We start from the raw sequence: 20,020 nt of genomic DNA, 5'->3' as shown, positions 1-20,020 counted from the left end.
TGAGTTTTGACAATCATATAAAATAAAAAATAATTTATGTGTTAGGTTTTGACATCACATAAAAAGTAATCCAAGATTTTTTTTTCTTAAACCACATTTTAATATCATATAAGTTAATAGCCACTTTGACATAGAAGAAAGATCACATAAAAAGTAATCCAACATTTTTTTCCTTAAACCACATTTTAATATCATACTATAAGTTAATAGCACATAATTTTTTTTTCTTCTAAATAAGTAATCATCTAGAAGGTTTTTTGCGTGGGCATTTAGGATGAGGATTGAATAAATAGAAATGGGTCCAAATTGGTTTACCCATTTATTCAATGAACACACAAGCAGACAGACAAGGGTAGTAAATCGAACAGTTTGATTTCTATTCAAAGGAGAGAGAGAGAGGATAATTCTTTTATTTTAATGCTACATATTTGATGGAGTAAATTTATATAAGATCAAAATGTATTTAAAGTGAAAATTTTATTGATTTCATAATGTTTAATATGATTTGATAGCAAATGTAACTATGTCCGACCGTATTATGTACTATATTGGACAACAATAAATACGGTTATGCAGGTTTGAATTTAGAGGACAGTCTTTTTTTTTTTCCATTAAGAAATTTATATAGAAAAAAAATACTATTTATGTTTCGGACTAAATGAACTATTGGACTAAATGAATTAATATGAGTGATAACCCTGTGATGGAAACCTAATGATTGAAGAGTGAAATTTCATACAAAAAGGTTTCAAATCCTAATACAACTAAAATTGCCAAAGTTTTGTGATTGAGCTCCCACGTAAACCTTGAGACAGGTTAAGTGAGCTGCTGATATGATTTTTTTTTTAAATATGAACGGTAAAAAGGAGAATTTGAATGATAACAACTAAAATAAAAATAGAAATTCAAATGCTTATGAAAATACAAAAGAAATTAAATTCAAATATTTATCAATAGAACATGTGGATGACATCCAAGACTCATTGAAATAGACCCAAGAAACTGAAACCACTATTCTATATATGTTTTCCATCAACTCATTCGTACCAAATGAAACACCAACAGCATAACAAAAAGAAAAAGATAAAAAAAAAAAAACCAATGCACTAGATAACTTAAGAAGCATCTAGAATTTGCCATCACATGGGCAAACATGAGAAACTACACAGAATTTTCAATGCGAACTATGCATTTTCTTATATACTCGTAAAGTACACTACAAGAAAATTTCGATTTAGCTACGGAAAAATTCCATAGCAAAAACATGAAATTCCGTAGCTAAAGCCAAATAACTACGGAATTTGCTACGTAAATTTTCAATTAGACTCCGTAGCTTTATTTCTTGTAGCAAACTGTTTAACTACGAAATTATAATTCCGTAGCAATTTTGCTATGATAGTTTCTACGACATCTATCCGTTGCAATTTGAGTTCCATAGCATTTCCGTAGTAAATTCCGTAGCATTTTTTCATAGCAAATTCCGTAGCAATTTTTCCGTAACCAATTCCGTAGCAATGTTTCCGTAGCATATTCCATAGCAATTTTTCCGTAGCTAATACCGTAACGATTTTTCCATAGCCAATTCCGTAACAATTTTTCCATAGCAATTTTCGTAGTAATTTTTCCGTAGCAAATTCTATAGCAATTTTTCCGTCGCTAATTCTGTAGCAATTGTTCCGTAGTTAATTCCGTAGCAATTGTTTCATAGCTAATTCCGTAGAAATTGTTCTGTAGCCAAATCCGTAGCATTTTTTCTATTGGAAATTCCATAGCACTTGTTTTGTACCATTATTTTATATAATTCGGTTATTGAATTCGACTATTTATATCAATTTATAAAAATACAATTAATATAAAACCAAAAGTAGTATTTCTATAGAAACTATAATAATATCCAATACATCGAAATGCTACAAATTAAACATAAATTGTTATCTGATACATAATGTTATCATCAAGCAACTTGGAAGGCATAATAAAATCCCACACCAAATTGACCAATCAAATTGTTGTCTGAACCATCATCTTTGCTATTCTGTCAAATACAACCGTTAGTGCAAGTATATTATTTATAATTCTCATAATAAAATATTTATATATGTTAATAAAATCATCTACCTTGTATGGAAATTAGCAATTTTTCATTTAAATTTTCAATTAAGATTCTTAGCTTTGAAGCTCAAAACGGCCTGGTTGGGTCATCGAGCGGTGTTCCACGTAAGATAGCTTCCTTCCTAAGCCTCTCTCTTTCTTCAAGTTCTTATTCTCTTTTCCTCTGCCTTTCAGCTATTTCATCCAACTTCGCCCTCTGTTCAGCCTCCTCTTTCTTGCGCCTTTCAGCCTCTAAATCCCAAACAAACAAAGTACAGCAAAAATAGATATTGATTTTTTCAGCTTTACATAAACTACATTTTTAGACCTAAATAATATTTTTATGCAATTTTGGTCCCAAAACAGTTTTATTGCAATTTCAGTCTTTAATGACGCTCTTTTTAACGTATTTGAGGTTTTTGCAACGTTTATTTGTTTAGTATTGCCTATTTTTGCAATGTTAGGCCAAAAAAGCAAATTTGGTCCTTATTTGAGGTTCTTGTAACAAGTATGGTCCTTCTCCATAGTAAAAGGGCTCTTTTTGGCCCCTAAGTTAATCAGAATGTTTCCAATTTTGGTCATTTTACTTGAAAAGGAAGGGACGAGCCAAAATTGCAAAATATAATTTACAAAAAGAAAAAGTAAAAAGTAACCTTCACGTTTGCGGGCTTATTCTTCCTCATGAAGCTTGTTGAGCCTTTCTTTTTCAGTTTTCAAATAAACAACATTTTCCCTTTTAGGTCCCTTTCCTCTTTTCGTGCCTTGAGGATTTGGCCAAGTCTTTCCTCTCTCTCAGCTCTCATTCTATCATACTCTGCCTTTCGCTTGCTCACAACTTTTTCCTCAAGTTCCATCTTTGCACATACATGAATATTTTATAAGAAAATATGACAAGATATTACATATAAATTACAATAAAAAATACAATACAGACCTTATGTTCCATAACACGAGCAAGTCTATACTTCTCCTTCAAATCTCCTTCTGACGCTCTCTGCTCAGTTCAACCTCAAGCTGCATGCAAAAAATAAATTAGCAAGTAAACTTGGGCATTTACATCTTTTTTTATTTTACAAAGTAAGTAGATTACCTGTTGTTCGTGTTCATGGCGGAGTTTCTCTTCAGCCAAACATCTTTGGAAAGTAGCTTCAATGAGAGGTGCAGCCTCTTCCCTTTTGGCTCTTTTAAAATGATCCATGGTCTTGATTAGCTTTTGCATCTTCTTTTCCATTTCCTGCCTCTCTCTAACTTGCTCCTGCATTGCCAACTCCATCAAGGATTGCTTCATCACCTTCTCCTGTAATGTCACAACAGAAACAACCAACAATCATCAGCATGAAAAAAGGACCAATCTTTCTTCTTTTCTTTTACTTTACTTACCCCTTGTAGGGTGTCAGATTCAAAACCCTTGAGAAAAAAAAAAACAAGTAGACAATATAAGTATAAAAAAATAAAAAAAAATAGAATCAACAAAATTATGCAAATTAGACTCACCAAGTCACCAAATATAATTGCACCTTCATGTGGTCAACTTTCATAGCAATGAAATTATGCTTGACAGCATCAACAGATTTATTAAACTCTTGAACAAGATTTATTAAACAAAAATCATGTTCCTTCACTGTCACACAAGGGGTATTATCGTCCTTTGTAAACCCATGTAAATCATGTTCAAAGAGAATTTTCTCAGAGTCACCTCCCCAAGAAGCAAGCACTTCCAGAATGAAATCGTTTCTCCATTGGATAGATGCATAAAAATCTTCTGCTTCATACTTCCCACCAATCCCTTACTTGAATCACTGAGGCTGTCAAATTCTCTGTTTTATTCATTTTCTGAACCTGATATGCTTGATATATCATAATCTTTATAAAGATTACGCATACAGAAACAAAGTAGAATATCAGATGCTATACTATTCTCAGAAACCAGACTCTTGGAGAGGCATAATACTGAGAATTTTTTATTGTATTCAAGTAATTTTAAAGGAAAACTTACACAATTTTAATCAGTAACACAATATTTGGCTTAAACAAAAACCATGTTACATACTCTGTTCTGTTTCTCGCATTCAACTCTTGAACAAGATTTATTAAACAGATTATACTAGAACATCGCCGAAGAAATTACAAATTATATCGTTATAACGACAACTTAGTAGGCAGAATTCAATTCCTATTCAATGTGCTTTGAATAAAAAATCGATTGTTTAACAATTTTAACACCAATCCATGTAAAACCCTAAGTCAATTGGCTTATTGGACTACAATTGAAGTAAGAGAGAGAGAGAGAGAGAGAGAGAGAGAGAGAGAGAGAGAGTACGATTTTAGGTTGAGGGAGGTGAGAATTGAACGGTTGCTAGACTGCATCTCACGGACGTCCCTTCCCTCCGCCATTTGATCGAACCGTTTCTCATTTGAGATCAACACCCTCGCTGCACAATCACATGTCGCCGTTTCCTTTAAGATCCCTAATTACACCGCAGATGACTGAGATGTTCGGATCAACTTCGCCACCGAGGTCATAGATACTCCTTTTCATGCGTGATCGCCTTATGCTGCTTCCAAATGTGAAAATGTGATACGTATGATATGATTTGGGGAAAATTATGCTGCTTCCACCGAAGTCAAAGAGAGAAAACGAGGGAACACCGAACGGGGTTACTGCGATGATTTGGGCAAAAGTAGCTTAAGTAAAAATAAATAATGAGACGTAATATATATAGTTTTTATTTAGGTAATTAAGAAAAAATCATAACTTTTTAAATTATGATGATATCATTTTCTTCTTTTGTTTTAAGATTTTTACTAGTTTCCCTGTAAAATAATTTTTTATATTTTGCTACGGGAAAGATATTATGTAGCTATTTAACTAAGGAATAATTCGTAAAGAAATAGCCACAGACTTTGATTTCGTAGTTATTTTGCAAGTTTCGAAATCAGTCGTATACACAAATAACTACGATTAATCTTTTCGTCACAAGTTTCATTTTAGATTAACTTCAAAATTTTATTGTGTAGCAAATTTTCATAGCAAAATAACTATGGATTTCAATTTTGTAGCTAACTAGCTACAAATTTTGATTCCGTAACGAATTTTCTAGCCAAGTAGCTACGAATATGAATTCTATAACAAGTTTCATAACGAACTAGTTACAACCAAAAATTATGTAGCTTATTTTATAGTAAAATAGCTACGGGTTTCAATTTCGTAACAAGTATTCATGATTTAGCTACGGAATGCAATTTCGTAGCTATTTTCGCAGCAAATTAGCTACGACCAACCATTTTGTAGCATATTTCATAGTAGAATAGCGACGAATCTTGATTCCGTAGAAACTTTACGTAGCTATTTACGATTTAGCTATGGAATGCAATTTTGTAACCGTTTCCGTAGCATTATAGCCAGGGGCGGACCTAGGGGTGGTCCACGGTGGCACCGACAACCCCTAACTTTTCCGGCCGCAGTGGAAAATTTTCAAATTTTTTATTTTTTATACTACCGTGCAACCCCTAACTTTCCCGTGCAACCCCTACCGTAAAATCCTACGTCCGCCCCTGATTATAGCTACGACAAGTCATTTCGTAGCATATTCCGTACTAAAATTGCTACGGATTTTGATTCCGTAAAAATTTTCCGTAGCTATTCATGATTTTTCTTGTAGTGGTAGATCATCCGGCTAAGATTTAAAAAAAAAATGGCCATCGATGACTATTGTCGAGAAAACCGTAGTTACAATATGTCAAGGCTTGCTATAGTTAAGGACCTACTTTGGGTAGGTTTAAAGTTAGAAAATCATTTTTTAAAACGTGTGTTTGGTTAAGCTTGAAAAAAGAAAATTTTAATTTATTATTATTAGTTTGTATGGTTAAAATGAGTGTTTGAATAGACAGTTTTTTAAAAACAGTTTATAACGGTGTGGAACCAAATAAGTCATTTTTGATAAGTTACTCAATAAAATCTTTTTTGTGTAATTTTGTCTAACACTAAAAAATATTTATCAAACTTATAGTATTTTTGATACCGTATAAGGCTATAAGCTAATCCATATTTTTTTAACTTCGTTATAATACCGGTATAAGCTAATAAATTACAAAAACATTTCTTATCTCAAATAAACACTCCCAGACACCCCTTAATGTTCTTTTTTTTTCCCCAAAACATAAGAAATTTAAAAATGTGATAAACTGTATTGGATGGCGCACTCAGAGCATGTCCCAAAGCCCGTTACATTATTGGAAACTAATTATTTTCTCTCCACAATATATTCTCTTTCCTCACTTAGGGTCTTTAATTCCATCCGTAAGTATTGTGATAGGCTCTTTCTTTTTGTGATGTAATATTTTGCTGTATATGTATCCTCTGTATCCTCTGTAGAAAATATCAAAAAAAACCTTTGATATCACAATTCGTTTATGGTATCAGAGCGGGGTGATCCAAAATCAAAACACAAAGAAACCTTAATCGATAGTTCATATGGCTGGAGATGAGGCTTTGAAGAACAAAGATGAAGGAGAAACTATCAACCACAATTCTCCTTTTTACCTACACGCTTCCGACTATCCAAAACAGTTACATGTAAACGATACTCTTACCGACAAAAACTACGGCGATTGGGAACAGGAGATGATGAATTTTCTGTTCGCTAAAAACAAGATTGGATTCATTGATGGGTCGATAGAGATGCCAGAAAAAGGATCAGACAAATACCTACCATGGATGCGTTGCGATGCGATGATCAAAGGCTGGTTAACCACAGCCATGGAGAAAGAAATCCGCAACAGTGTGAAATACGCCAAAATTGCAGCTGAGATCTGGAGAGACTTGAAGGAGCGGTTTGGGAAGGAAAGCGCCCCCAAAGCATACGAACTGAAGCAGTCTCTAAATACCACCCGGCAAGATGGCATGACAGTTTCAGCATATTACACGAGACTACGGGTTTTGTGGGACGAAATCGAATCGATTTTGCCAACTCCCAAGTGTTCATGCAATGGATGCAAGTGTGAACTCGGAAGGAAGATGGTTGAATTAAAAGAAAAGGAAAGAATCTATGAGTTTTTGATGGGGCTTGATGATCAGTTCAGCGTCATTAAGACTCAAATTCTAGCAATGAAACCAACTCCAAACCTCAGCAATGTGTGTCATTTAGTTGCTGAAGATGAACAACAGCGCATCATTGGAGCATCAAAAGGACCGGTCCGTGAGGTGGCAGCCTTTTAGGCAAATTTTCAGGGAAGGCGAAACCAATATGAAAAGGATGGACGAAAGATGAATTCCCAGGTCAACAAAACAGCACACTGTAGTCATTGTGGAAAAGACGGGCATGATAAAGATGGGTGTTTTAAAAGAATTGGTTACCCGGAATGGTGGCTGGGAAAGGGCAAGGGAGATAAGTCAAGGCCAAAGGCTGCAATGGTAGAAACAAAAATATGTCCTATACCAGGCATGACAGAGGAGCAGTACGCAAGTTTCTTGAAATTATTTGAAGGAAGCAAAGTTGAACCTGCTGTGGCTAACATGGCAGGTAGGATGAAGGTCGATGATGACTGGGTTGTGGACTCGGGTGCAACTGAACACATAACATGCAAAGGACGCTTACTTCAAAACTTGAACATGAGCATGATTGAAAGGCCTGTCACAATCCCCAATGGAGAATCAATCCCAGTTAAAGGGAAAGACGATTTTCTTTTAAAGGAGGGATTAGATATTAAAGGAGTCCTTTATGTGCCAAACTTTACATGCAATCTTCTATCTGTACGAAGATTGACTAAAGATCTTAACTGTGCAGTGACGTTTTTCCCCGACTTTTTTGTTTTGCAGGATCTGAAGGCGGGGAACTTGATTGGAGCGGGTAACTGTCATGGTGGTCTATACCGAATGGGGGGAATAAAAGAAGAAAGGCGAGCAATGATGGTGACAATGGAATCATGGCACAAACGACTCGGACATGCCTCCAATGTTAAGTTATCGCATGTTAGTTTTCTTAAGGGTGCTTCCTTGAATTTTGAAGACAAAGTTTGTGATTCTTGTAATAAAGCTAAACTTACTCGATTGCCATTTCTGGTCAGCTATATTAAAACAAATAATTGTTTCGATTTAATCCACTGTGATGTTTGGGGCAAATACAGGAAACCATCACTTACGGGTGCAAATTATTTCCTAACAGTAGTTGATGATTTTAGTAGAACCGTGTGGGTTTATTTACTGAAACACAAACATGAGGCTAGTAATTGTTTAATTGATTTTTACAATATGGTCAAAACTCAATTTGGAAAGGGCATAAAAAGGATTAGGTGTGACAATGGTGGAGAGTTTGTGTCAAATTACATGAGACAATTCTACAGCAAGCAGGGAATTATCCTAGAAACAACTTGTCCTCATACCCCACAACAAAATGGGGTGGTTGAGCGAAAACATAGACACCTTTTGGAAATTGCACGTGCCCTACGTTTTGAAGCAAACCTTCCGACAATCTTTTGGGGGGAGTGCGTTCTAACGGCTGCTTATATAGTAAATCGGTTACCATCAAAAGTTATAAACAACAAAACTCCGTATGAAATCCTATTTGGGAGTCAACCTGAATACGATCACATGCGGGTTTTTGGTTGTTTGGTATACTACAAAAACGTTGAGGCCAATGGGGACAAGTTCGAGCCGAGAGGAAAACCGGGTGTGTTTATGGGTTATCCTCCAGGAAAAAGGGGATACAAAATTTACGATATACAACAAAGAAAGATGGTGATGACAAGAGATGTTAGATTTGTCGAGAACATTTTTCCTTTTTTCAAGATAGAGTTGAAGGAATACGAACAAGAAATATTTGAACACTTGGATCCCATCACCGAATGCCAAGACTTGCATGACAGGCCCATCGAAAATATGGAGCAAGGGGGAGTTCCCTCCCAAACCATTGAAGATGAAGGAAATAAAATTTCGCATGAGGAGCCCATTGAAGATACAGAGACAAGGGGAGCTCCCATGCAGACCGATGAAATTGAGCAAACTGAATTGGAAGCAACTGGTCCAGACATGCAAAGTGGTGAGGAAGAAAATGATATTCACTTAGAAGAAACACATGAAAGAACAAATGAAGAGATACCCACTGTTCAACAAGAATTCGAAGAACGAAGGCAGACTAGAAAGAGAACACAACCGAGACATTTAAGATATTATCACGTAAAACTCCCCCCTTCGCTTGATCACACGCAACCCGTACCCAATCAAGAGTCCTCGTCGGTACATTCGCTATCTCATTATGTTTCTTATGAACAATTTTCTAACTCTCACAAAGCTTTTCTGTCAGCCATTAGCAACCATGATGAACCAAAGTCATTTTATCAAGCAGCTCAAGATGAAAATTGGAAGGAGGCTATGAAAAGGGAGATTCATGCTCTCGAACGAAACGGGACGTGGACCCTTGAAAACCTACCAAAGGGAAAGAAGGCCATTGATTCGAAATGGGTATACAAGATCAAATTTAAACCAAACGGAGAGGTTGAAAGATACAAGGCGAGACTTGTGGCAAAGGGGTTCACACAAATGGAGGGAGTTGATTATCATGACACCTTTGCCCCGGTAGCTAAATTAGTAACAATGAGAACTCTCCTCACTGTTGCTGTGAAACGGGGATGGGAGATTCAACAACTCGATGTGAACAACGCCTTCTTGCATGGTGATCTTGAAGAAGAAGTTTATATGAAGATCCCACAAGGATTCTCAAGCGATAATGAAACAAGAGTTTGCAAACTCAAGAAGTCAATCTATGGGTTGAAGCAAGCGTCACGAAATTGGTATCACAAGTTCACGAAATCGCTCACAGGTCTTGGTTACATGCAATCAAAGGCAGATCACTCGTTGTTCATTTATGAAAATGCAGGAATATATATGGGAGCCCTCATATATGTGGATGATGTGATTATTGTAGGAAACAATACAGAGCATATTGCAAGAACAAAGAACCATCTAGACAAAGAATTCAGCATAAAGGACCTTGGTCCTTTGAAGTACTTCTTAGGAATAGAAGTTGCAAGAACATCCGAAGGTTTGGTTCTAAGCCAACGAAAGTACACTCTGGACATTCTTGAAGATAGTGGAATGAAAGGATGCAGACCCAGTTCGTTTCCCAAGGAGCAGAACCTAAAACTCGACAAAGGAGAAGAAGAAGAAAAGGTTGATGCTGGTCAATATCGGAGACTTGTGGGTCGTCTGCTTTATCTACAAGTTACTCGCCCAGACATAGCATATTCTGTGAATATCTTACGTCAATTCGTTGGGGATCCAAGACATAATCATATGGAAGCTGCAAACCGGGTACTGAGATATCTTAAAACCACCGTTGGTCAAGGAATTCTCTTGTCGAAGGGAGATGATGTTAATCTTGTAGCCTACTGTGACGCGGATTGGCTTGGATGCCCTCTTAGTAGGCGATCTAGAACGGGCTATGTACTCTTGTTGGGAGGAGCTCCAATATCTTGGAAATCCAAGAAACAATCGGTGGTGTCGCGCTCTTCTGCCGAGGCGGAATATCGGACCATGGCTACATCTGTTAGTGAAATTATATGGGTTCGTTGGTTACTGAAAGAGCTCAACGTTGCTGCAACCGGTCCAACACAACTGTTATGTGATAATCAAGCGGCTAAACACATAGCTAACAATCCCGTTTTCCATGAACGGACAAAACACGTTGAAATGGATTGCTATTTTGTCCGTGAGCGTGTTGAACGAAAGGAAGTTGAGCCCGTATTCATCAACTCCAAACAGCAAGTGGCAGATTTATTCACGAAACCTCTTGGTTCTCACCCCCTTCGTGAATTGTTAGTCAAGTTGGGCATTCGAAATCTACATGCGCCAACTTGAGGGGGAGTATTGGAAACTAATTATTTTCTCTCCACCATATATTCTCTTTCCTCACTTAGGGTCTTTAATTCCATCCGTAATTATTGTGATAGGCTCTTTCCTTTTGTGATGTAATATTTTGTTGTATATGTATCCTCTGTAGAAAATATCAAAAAAAACCTTTGATATCACAATTCGTTTATACATGGGGTAAAACTCTGGGAAAAAAATAGACAATATAAACAATAAAAGGAACAAAAAAAGTACACAATAGGAACTAAACAATAGAAAATGTAATAATCTTAACAAAAAAAAAGGCCTTCAGAAGGTTTTTTAATCCAAAGAGATTTCAGCATGTAATGTACATGCAACTTCAACACTATCTAGTAACTCAAATAAAATGTAATGTACTCTCCTTGTTGACGCTTTAAACAAAGCCAAAGCTAAATATCACTTGGTATGAAACACTTTAAATGGAGTTGACTCAGGTTCGAATCTCAAAAGTTCCGATCTTGGGTGGTCTGAATTTAAAAAAAAAATAATAATAATAATAAGTAAAATCATGCCACCAAAGAAATCCAACATCATCATCATCGCTTCTTGAACTCCTAAATATATAACCTCATTCTTCACAAAAAACTCATAATCCCACCACAGTTTAACTGACACCCAATACTTCGAGCGTTAACTAAAAGTTTACTCATCGGGGACAGTTATGTCCCCCTGCCACACTAATGATGGTGTTTAAATCTTTCTCAAAACCATTCATCTTATACCCCTTTGTCTTTCAGATTTCGATGGTGACATAATCATTGATCAACGAGAAACCATGTATTTCATTTGATTTTGAGTTCTCCAGCCAAAAGAACCTTTACCATGATCATTTGGTCTCCCCACCTTCTTACCATACAAGAAGTCCCCATATGATGTCCGTTTCCAGCTCCCAAACGATCGCTTCACCATCAAACCCATCTGAAATAAAACATCAACCTTGGTGGTGCTTTGTTGTTAATATGTAGGTGTTGTATAACAACTTCCATACTATCAAAAGGTGGTTATTGGAAGTTAGTTGTGTCATTACAACTATCATTCACTTCCTTAACTTTAGTTATTGGAGTGAATCATGGAGGGAAATCTATAGTGTAATTTCATGAATCTTCCTTACTCATAGGATTCAAATACACCAACAATTCATTCTTCTGATTTAGAGGATGTATACCGGTGCAGCCAGAGAAAATTATGGCGGGTATTCACGAGATATTTCTTGAAGAGTGTTGTTATTTGTTGTTGAAACGTCATTCACAAAAGCGGGATGAATTTATGTTTGATAGTTTTCTTCGTAACATCAACCATAAAATATGAAGTTGCTTTTGTTCATTCTGTCTTCCATGGCATCCACATAATCACCCAAATCTGATATTGTGTTTTCTACCACTATTTCCGGCTAACATGGCAAACACATCATAAATTGAAAATGACATAGTTGGTATCAAACCACCCATCTTTGATAGGGTTGGCAAAAAACAAACCAACCACATTAATGTTTAGAATAATTACACCATATGATTCTTAGTATTTAGAAAAAATATACTCTATTACATATTTATAAAAGACAAAACCTCATAAATGGTCCTTGTAGTTTTCCAAAAACTGGAATATAGTTTCTAAGTTTAAAAAATCTCATAGATGGTCTATGTAATTTCAAAACTTTTAACAAATAGTCTATCACCCACATAAAAAGAATTATTTATCATTTTTAATATATTTTTTATTTCTTTATTATTATTATTTTTAAATATCTTGGGCTCTCTCTCTCTCTCTCTCTCTCTCTCTCTATGGTTACGTCTGCACTAAAAAGAACGCTCCGATGATAACCTCCCCATGAGCTCTTCCCTCAGTACACCACCATCGAATACGAATCCTAGAACGAGTGACCCACTTCCTCAGGTGTTTTTTCTTAACAGATTCATGGGAGACCCCTCCCTCACGCATGCTTTCTCCCTTCTCCTTCCTTTATTTTATATTTTCGCACCTCAACTCCCTATGTAAGTGTGTTCGGTTGTAGAGAAGAATGCAAAATCGATACCCACCCCCTTTTCCTTGATTGATATGCAGTGCAACAATAAAAATGAGAACATGGCTTCGTTTCTTTTTCTTTTTTTGGGTTTTTTTTGTTGGTGTAGTAAATGAGAACAAGGGATGGAGATAAAGGTAATCAATGTGATTTTATGATAACATGGATGTCAATTATTAAAGTTTTATGGAGGTGGGATAAGGGTGCTATTGGGTGGTGGTGAAGATGATGGGTACTAAAGATAGAAATTGGTGAGGCTTGATGGTGTTGTGGGTGGAGAGGACGATGGTTGGATGGAGCAAGGTTGGAATGGGTTAGGTGAAGATGGTAAAGGGTGTTCCGTCCAACTCCTCTCGGTTAATCTTTATCACTAGAATGTTGGTCACCAAAAAGGTTTAATCTCACTCTTATCCTCAAGAACAAAAAGGCTTCAATACAAATGTTCACTGTGTGTGTGAGTGTGTACGAGAGAGAGGGAGAAAAAATGGGGGCTAAGTTATTTATTTTCTTTTTCATTTTAAAAAATAGATTTAAATAAAGAAAATAAAAAATATATTAAAAATGGTAAATAAGTCTTTTTATGTGGGTAAGATATTATTTGTTAAAAGTTTTGAAGCCACAAGGACTATAGATGATGCTTTTTTAAACTTATGGACTATATGCCAGATTTCGAGAAACCATTATGAGGTTTTGTCTTTATAAAATATTACATATTTATGAAATATATTACATATTTATAAAATATATTACATTTCCAATCAATAATATTTCTAATCGTTTTTAACACTTCGAGTAGCTTGGGGTTACTGATAAGATGTTATGCATATTTTCATGCTTTATCAAGTTGTACTTCATAGATGGACACTTATATATATATCATTTTCAATTCATACCATAATACATATTTATATTTCAAAATAATTTATGTAGTTCCCATTGCTTAAATGTCAGGGGCGGTCATGGCTAGGTGTCCAGTGTGGCACCGACAACACCTAGCTTTCGCACACGTAGTGGAAAATTTTCCGATTTATATAAATTTTTACATGTTGTGCCACTACGTAAAAATATTGTGCAACTATTAAAAACATTTTGCGCAACTACGTAAAAAAATTGTGTCACTCTATCAGGAATTACCAAACGAACAAAAAAAAAATTACAAGTTTACAACTTATAATTAGCTACGTTTTTATTGCTATGTTTTTATTGAATTTATTGTTTGATTAAGTGAAATTTCTATGTTTTATTGAATTTATTATTTGATCAGGTGAAATTTCTATGTTTTATTGAAGTTATTATTTGATCAGGTGAAATTTCTATGTTTTATTGAAGTTATTGTTTGATTCGGTGTAATTGTTATGTTTTTATAGTGTAACATCCCAAAATCGAGACCCAAATTTTTTTGTTAAATTATATTACTTTAGAAATTGTTCACGGAAAACATCATTAATATCATTTCAAAACATCAAGTCACAGATCACAAGTCTCGAAAACATAATAGCAATTAGTAAAATGTCAAAGTACAATCCTAGGGTTCTCAATACGGAAATCATGTGTGTATGTGATGCGCTGCTACCCCGTCGGCTCCTTCCTCTTGGATGAAGAGGTACCTGAAACCAAAACTGAAAACTATAAGCACAAAGCTTAGTGAGTTTCTCCATCATACCACATACCAAACACCATACATACCGCCGCGCAATTCTGGGGAGCCCGACCTACCCATGTCAAGCAGTTCTGGGGTGCTGACCTACCCTCCGGTCTATCTCAACCGGCAACGGGGACTATTTCACCCCCTACTACTAGCAAATCATAATCATACTATCATAATCATGCTTTCATAATCATATTGTCATAATCATACTGTCAAGCATTCCTGGGGTACTGACCTACCCTTCGGTCCTAACGACCGAGGCGGGGGACTATTCCCCTCCTACTACCGCTATCACATACAAGATATCATGCTGGCACATAAAGCACATCTGGTAATAGCAACCAAGATAATTATCACAAAAACAATCATCTAAAGACAATCCCTGCTGGTGGGCCGACATTGTAGCCGTAGACCCACTTCTACTGGAAGGTATCTCACCTCGAAAACTGCGTGTCAAATCTCATGGAAAGTAGTCTCTAACAGCTGCTTTGATGACTCCCGGCTAACATAAATACATTAACACCCGATCAGAGTCTATAACACAACTTAGGGTAAAATGACCATTTTACCCCTTGGTCCAATTGGGACATCCAAGAGTCCCAATTCTAACCTATTAAGCCCAGTCCTCCAATGGCCCATTAAAGACTCCTTAAGGCCCACTAATTGATAAATTCCTGAATTGGGCCTTATCCCCTTTAATTGGGCCCAAAAGCTCCAAGTCCAAATGTAATAATTCCAAAGGGTCCAATCTTGGCCCAATAGGCCCAATGCTCTAGCTCCAGGTTTCTAAGTCCAAATTTATACTTCTCAGTGGGCCATAGGGCCCAAAGCCCAGGCCCAGATCCTTAAGGCCCAAAAGCCCATGGTTGCCATTCTGCACACGTACGCGCGACATATCCGGCAAGTACGCCCAGCTTACTCTTGGCCGCAAACGAAGGTTGACCGTAAACAGTAACTGACCGTGAAAAGTAACGAATCGTAAACGGAAACGGACCGTGAACGTGAACCACCCCAAGACGCGCAGCGTACCAGGGTGTACGCTTAGCGTACAACCCAGTTTCCTTGGGACTTCACTTTCTACTTAATCCATTAAGTCTTTACGTCCAAAATGTAGATCCAGGTCCTTTAAGGCCTCCTAATCCATAAAGTTACGAACTTTAGGTGCTTGCATGCATGGTTGGGGTCAAAACATGATTTTGGTCCATTATACAAGCTTTAAGACCAACTAACACTTGCATGGTTTTGGCTTAACCACCAATATTCGATTTTTATGACCCTAGGTGCTTCTAAGAGTCCAAAAGGACAGCTCTTATGCTCTGGAACCAACAATACTCGAGCACTCCCAACAATGGGGTCAAAAGGACATCAAAACCCCAAATAAACAAATCTAAGCATACAATGGTCAAGTATGGAACTTGATACCTCAAAAGAGTCAGAAATGGTATCAATCCTTTGGATCTACAAGCTCTTGGTGGATCCTTGCTTCTTCTTCAAGCTCCTTTCTTCTTTTCTCACTAAAGCAACACACAAACACTCTCAAATGGCTTCTAGAACACAAAGGCACACAAAGGGAGCTAGGGTTTTCATGGTGGCTGGATAAGAGTGAAGGGAGGCTGAACCAACAGGGGTTATGTTCTTTATATAGGGAGAAAACTCTAATTTTAGGGTTTAAGGATCTGCACATGTACGTTGGGCGTACTCCTGGTTCGCTGGGCGTACGTGCATGGCTTCCGCGTTTCCTTCTCATGAGTACGCTGAGCGTACGTGGCAATGTACGCCCCGCGTACGATGTTCCTCAGCCCACTCTTAAGGGCTCAAGGTCAAAGCCCAACCAAACAATTCCCTCATTTAATTAAGGTCAATAGTCATAATACCTAGAAAAATCCCGGATGTTACAAATCTCCCCCACTTGAATTAGACTTCGTCCTCGAAATCTGTTGCTGCTGCTGAAAACAGCTCAGGGTTGTGCTCCCTCATCTCTTCTTCCAGCTCCCATGTCCATTCCGAGCCCTTGCGGTGCTGCCATTGAACCTTTACCAGCTCTACCCTCTTGTTCCTCAAGTCCTTCGACTTCCTGTCGAGGATCGCCACTGGCCGCTCAATGTAGTTCAGGCTATCATCCACCTGAATATCCTCCAAAGGCACCACTGCCGAATCGTCCACCAGGCACTTCCGTAATTTGGAGACGTGAAAAGTACTGTGAATCTTACTGAGTTCGGCTGGCAGGTCCAACCGATATGCCACCTTGCCCACCCGGGCTATAACCCTGAAAGGTCCAATGTACCTTGGGCCCAACTTGCCCCGCTTCCTGAACCGAATGACACCTTTCCAAGGCGACACCTTCAGGAGCACCATGTCCCCGACCTGGAACTCCAGGTTCGAACGACGCTTGTCGGCATAACTTTTCTGTCGACTCTGAGCAGTCTAAAGCCTGCTCCGAACCTGCTGGATCCTTTCTGTGGTCTTGAGTACCACCTCGGTACTCCCCATGACCCTCTGTCTAACCTCACCCCAGCATATCGGGGTCCTGCACTTCCTCCCATGCAACATCTCGAAGGGAGGACGGTCGATACTCGCGTGATAGCTGTTATTATAGGAAAATTCTGCCAAAGGAAGTTAAGTATCCCAACTACATCCGAAGTGCAGAACACACGCCCGCAACATATCCTCCAGAGTCTGGATGGTCCGCTCACTCTGACCATCCGTCTGCGGATGAAAAGCGGTGCTAAAATGCAGACGAGTACCCAGCTCGTCGTGAAACTTCTTCCAGAACATGGACGTGAACCGCACATCCATGTCAGAAATCACCGAGACTGGCACCGCGTGTCGAGCCACTACCTCTCTGATATAGATGTCGGCCAACTTTTCGGCCAAAATGCTCTCCCGAATCGGGATGAAATGGGTGCTCTTGGTCAACCGATCCACGATGACCCAAATCGAGTCCACTCCCCGCGCGGTCCTGGGAAGCTTCGTGATAAAATCCATAGTGATATCTTCCCATTTCCACAGCGGTATATCCAACGGTTGGGTCTTGCCGTGAGGCCTCTGGTGCTTGGCCTTGACCTTCCTGCAGGTCAGGCATCTCTCAACAAACCAAGCTACATCCCGCTTCATACAGGGCCACCAATAATCAAGATGAAGATCGATGTACATCTTCGTCGCTCCGGGATGGATAGAAAACCTGGATTTGTGCGCCTCCTCCATCAGTACCTGGCGCACGCCTCCATGGTAGGGGACCCACACCCTACGGTGTAGAGTCAACAACCCACGGTTGTCATAATCGAAGGAGGGAACCTGTCCCACAATACGCTCTCTCTTGCGATGTTCCTCCTTCATAGCCTCCTGCTGGACCTCTCAAATCCGCTCCAACAGCGGAGTCACCACCATCATCCTCATGCAAAAGTCTCTGATCGGTGTTGTCTTACAGCTAAGCGCATCAACCCCAACATTGGCCTTCCCCGGGTGGTAGAGGATCTCACAATCGTAATCCTTCACCACATCTAACCATCGACGCTGTCTCATGTTCAGATTCGGCTAATCCATGAGATACCTCAAACTCTTATGGTCCGTGTAAATGATACAACGGAACCCATAGAGGTAATGGCGCCAAATGTTGAGGGCGAAATCAACTGCCCCCACTTCCAAATCATGCGTCGGATAATTCGCCTCATGAGGCTTCAGCTGCATCAACGCGTAGGCGATAACATGCCCTCTCTGCATCAATACCGCGCCTAACCCCGAGATGGACGCATCACAATACACTACAAAATCCTCCACGCCCTCTGGCAGGGCTAAGATCGGTGCCTCGCACAATCTCTGTCTTAGTGTCTCAAATGCGGCCTGCTGCTCAGGCCCCCAGTGAAAGACCATGGCTTTCCTTGTCAACCGGGTCAAGGGCACGACTATCTTGGAGAAGTCCTGAATGAATCTCCGATAATAACCTGCCCATCCCAGGAAGCTTTGAATCTCAGATGGAGACCTCGGGACCTCCCACCTCATCATGGCCTCCACTTTGGCCGGGTCGACCGAAATCCCGTTCTGGTTGACAATGTGTCCAAGAAACTGCCCCTCGCGCAACCAGAACTCACACTTGGAGAACTTGGCATACAAGCTCTCCCTCCTCAGAGTATCCAACACATCCCTCAAGTGTTCCGCATGCTGCTCCCGAGTCTTGGAATAGACCAAGATGTCATCAATGAAAACTATCATAGACCGATCCAACATTGGTCTGCACACGCGGTTCATGAGATCCATGAACGCGACAGTAGCATTGGTGAGCCCGAAAGGCATCACCACAAACTCATAGTGACCATATCGTGTCCGAAAGGCAGTCTTCTGCACATCCTCCCATCTGACCCTCATTTGATGATAGCCTGAACGTAAATCAATCTTGGAGAACCAAGATGCTCCCTGAAGCTGGTCAAAGAGATCATCAATCCTCGGGAGTGGGTAACGGTTCTTCACTGTTACTTTATTCAACTCCCGGTAATCTATACACATCTGTTGCGACCAGTCCTTCTTCTTCACAAATAGAATCGGGGCTCCCCAGGGTGAACTGCTCGGTCTGATAAATCCCTTGTCTAACAGCTCCTGCAACTGTATAGACAACTCCTGCATCTCAGGAGGAGCCAACCGATACGGTGCTTCGGCTATCGGAGCCGCACCAGGAACTAGGTCGATCCTGAACTCCACCTGCCTCTCCGGAGGAATCCCAGGCAACTCTTCTGGAAATACATCCGCGTACTCTCGTACCACTGGCACATCGCTCACCGTCGCCTTACCCGTCTCTCGGGTATCCATAACATAGGCGACATACCCTGCGCAACCCTGCTGGAGGTAGTGCCTAGCCCTCGTTGCTGAACATAAAGCTGGTCCGCGTTGTGGCCTCTCGCCCTGAATCACCAGCTCTCCCCCACTTGGGGTCCTGATCCGAACCAACTGCTGCGTGCAGTCTATCACTACCCCATTGGGGATCAGCCAATCCATCCCTATAATAACCTTGTTCCCCCGCAATGGTATGGGAACCAAATCTACCAGGTAGCGCTCCTCGTACAACCTCAAAACACAATCTCTGAAAACCTCAGATGCTCGCACTGATCGGTCGTCCGCAATCTCAACCTCTAGAAGGTAATCCAACATGCCCGAGGACTCAGGGAACCTCTTGCTAAGCGCAAGAGAAACAAATGATCGGGTAGCACCCGAATCAAACAACACCTGAACTGGGATACCGTTCACATGGAACGATCCTAAACAAAGCATACAACATGGCACATCAATATCACAAGTGACATATAATAAAGTTAGAGGAAAGAAATCATACTCGTCACCACATCGGGTGCGGCGCGTGCCTCCTCGGTTGTCAACTAAAAAGATC

At 39.3% G+C, this 20,020-nt stretch overlaps 2 protein-coding genes across 6 annotated transcripts; one reads left to right on the top strand and one right to left on the bottom strand.

Moving 5' to 3' along the window:
- Positions 1–1,853: 1,853 nt before the first annotated feature.
- LOC145107945 (eukaryotic translation initiation factor 3 subunit A-like) lies at positions 1,854–4,761 on the bottom strand. 5 transcript variants are annotated; one of them, XM_079044908.1, is made up of 7 exons: positions 4,412–4,761; positions 3,586–3,954; positions 3,472–3,498; positions 3,182–3,388; positions 3,026–3,105; positions 2,745–2,945; positions 1,854–2,343 (listed from the first exon to the last, which is right to left on the bottom strand). In XM_079044908.1, exons 4-5 carry the CDS (start codon positions 3,377–3,379, stop codon positions 3,064–3,066), a joined length of 240 nt encoding a protein of 79 aa, XP_078901034.1. In that variant the 5' UTR covers positions 3,380–3,388; positions 3,472–3,498; positions 3,586–3,954; positions 4,412–4,761; the 3' UTR covers positions 1,854–2,343; positions 2,745–2,945; positions 3,026–3,063. The 5 variants fall into 5 exon arrangements, with proteins under 5 accessions (XP_078901034.1, XP_078901035.1, XP_078901037.1 ...); XM_079044909.1 differs by lacking the exon at positions 3,472–3,498 and having other exon boundaries at positions 1,854–2,035; positions 2,119–2,343; XM_079044911.1 differs by lacking the exon at positions 3,472–3,498 and having other exon boundaries at positions 1,854–2,030; positions 2,119–2,343.
- A 1,804-nt stretch (positions 4,762–6,565) lies between these two features.
- On the top strand, positions 6,566–7,309 carry LOC145105529 (uncharacterized). The gene has a single exon (XM_079042616.1). The coding sequence runs from the start codon at positions 6,566–6,568 to the stop codon at positions 7,307–7,309; it is 744 nt and encodes a 247-aa protein (XP_078898742.1).
- The last annotated feature ends 12,711 nt before the right edge of the window (positions 7,310–20,020 follow it).

The sequence above is a fragment of the Lactuca virosa genome, chromosome 4 (genome assembly GCF_052849685.1).
Source record: "Lactuca virosa cultivar CGN04683 chromosome 4, Lactuca_virosa_CGN04683_v6, whole genome shotgun sequence".
Taxonomy (NCBI): Eukaryota; Viridiplantae; Streptophyta; class Magnoliopsida; order Asterales; family Asteraceae; genus Lactuca; species Lactuca virosa.
The sequence above is the reverse complement of the archived record's forward strand: the minus strand, read 5'-3'. Positions and strand labels throughout refer to the sequence as shown.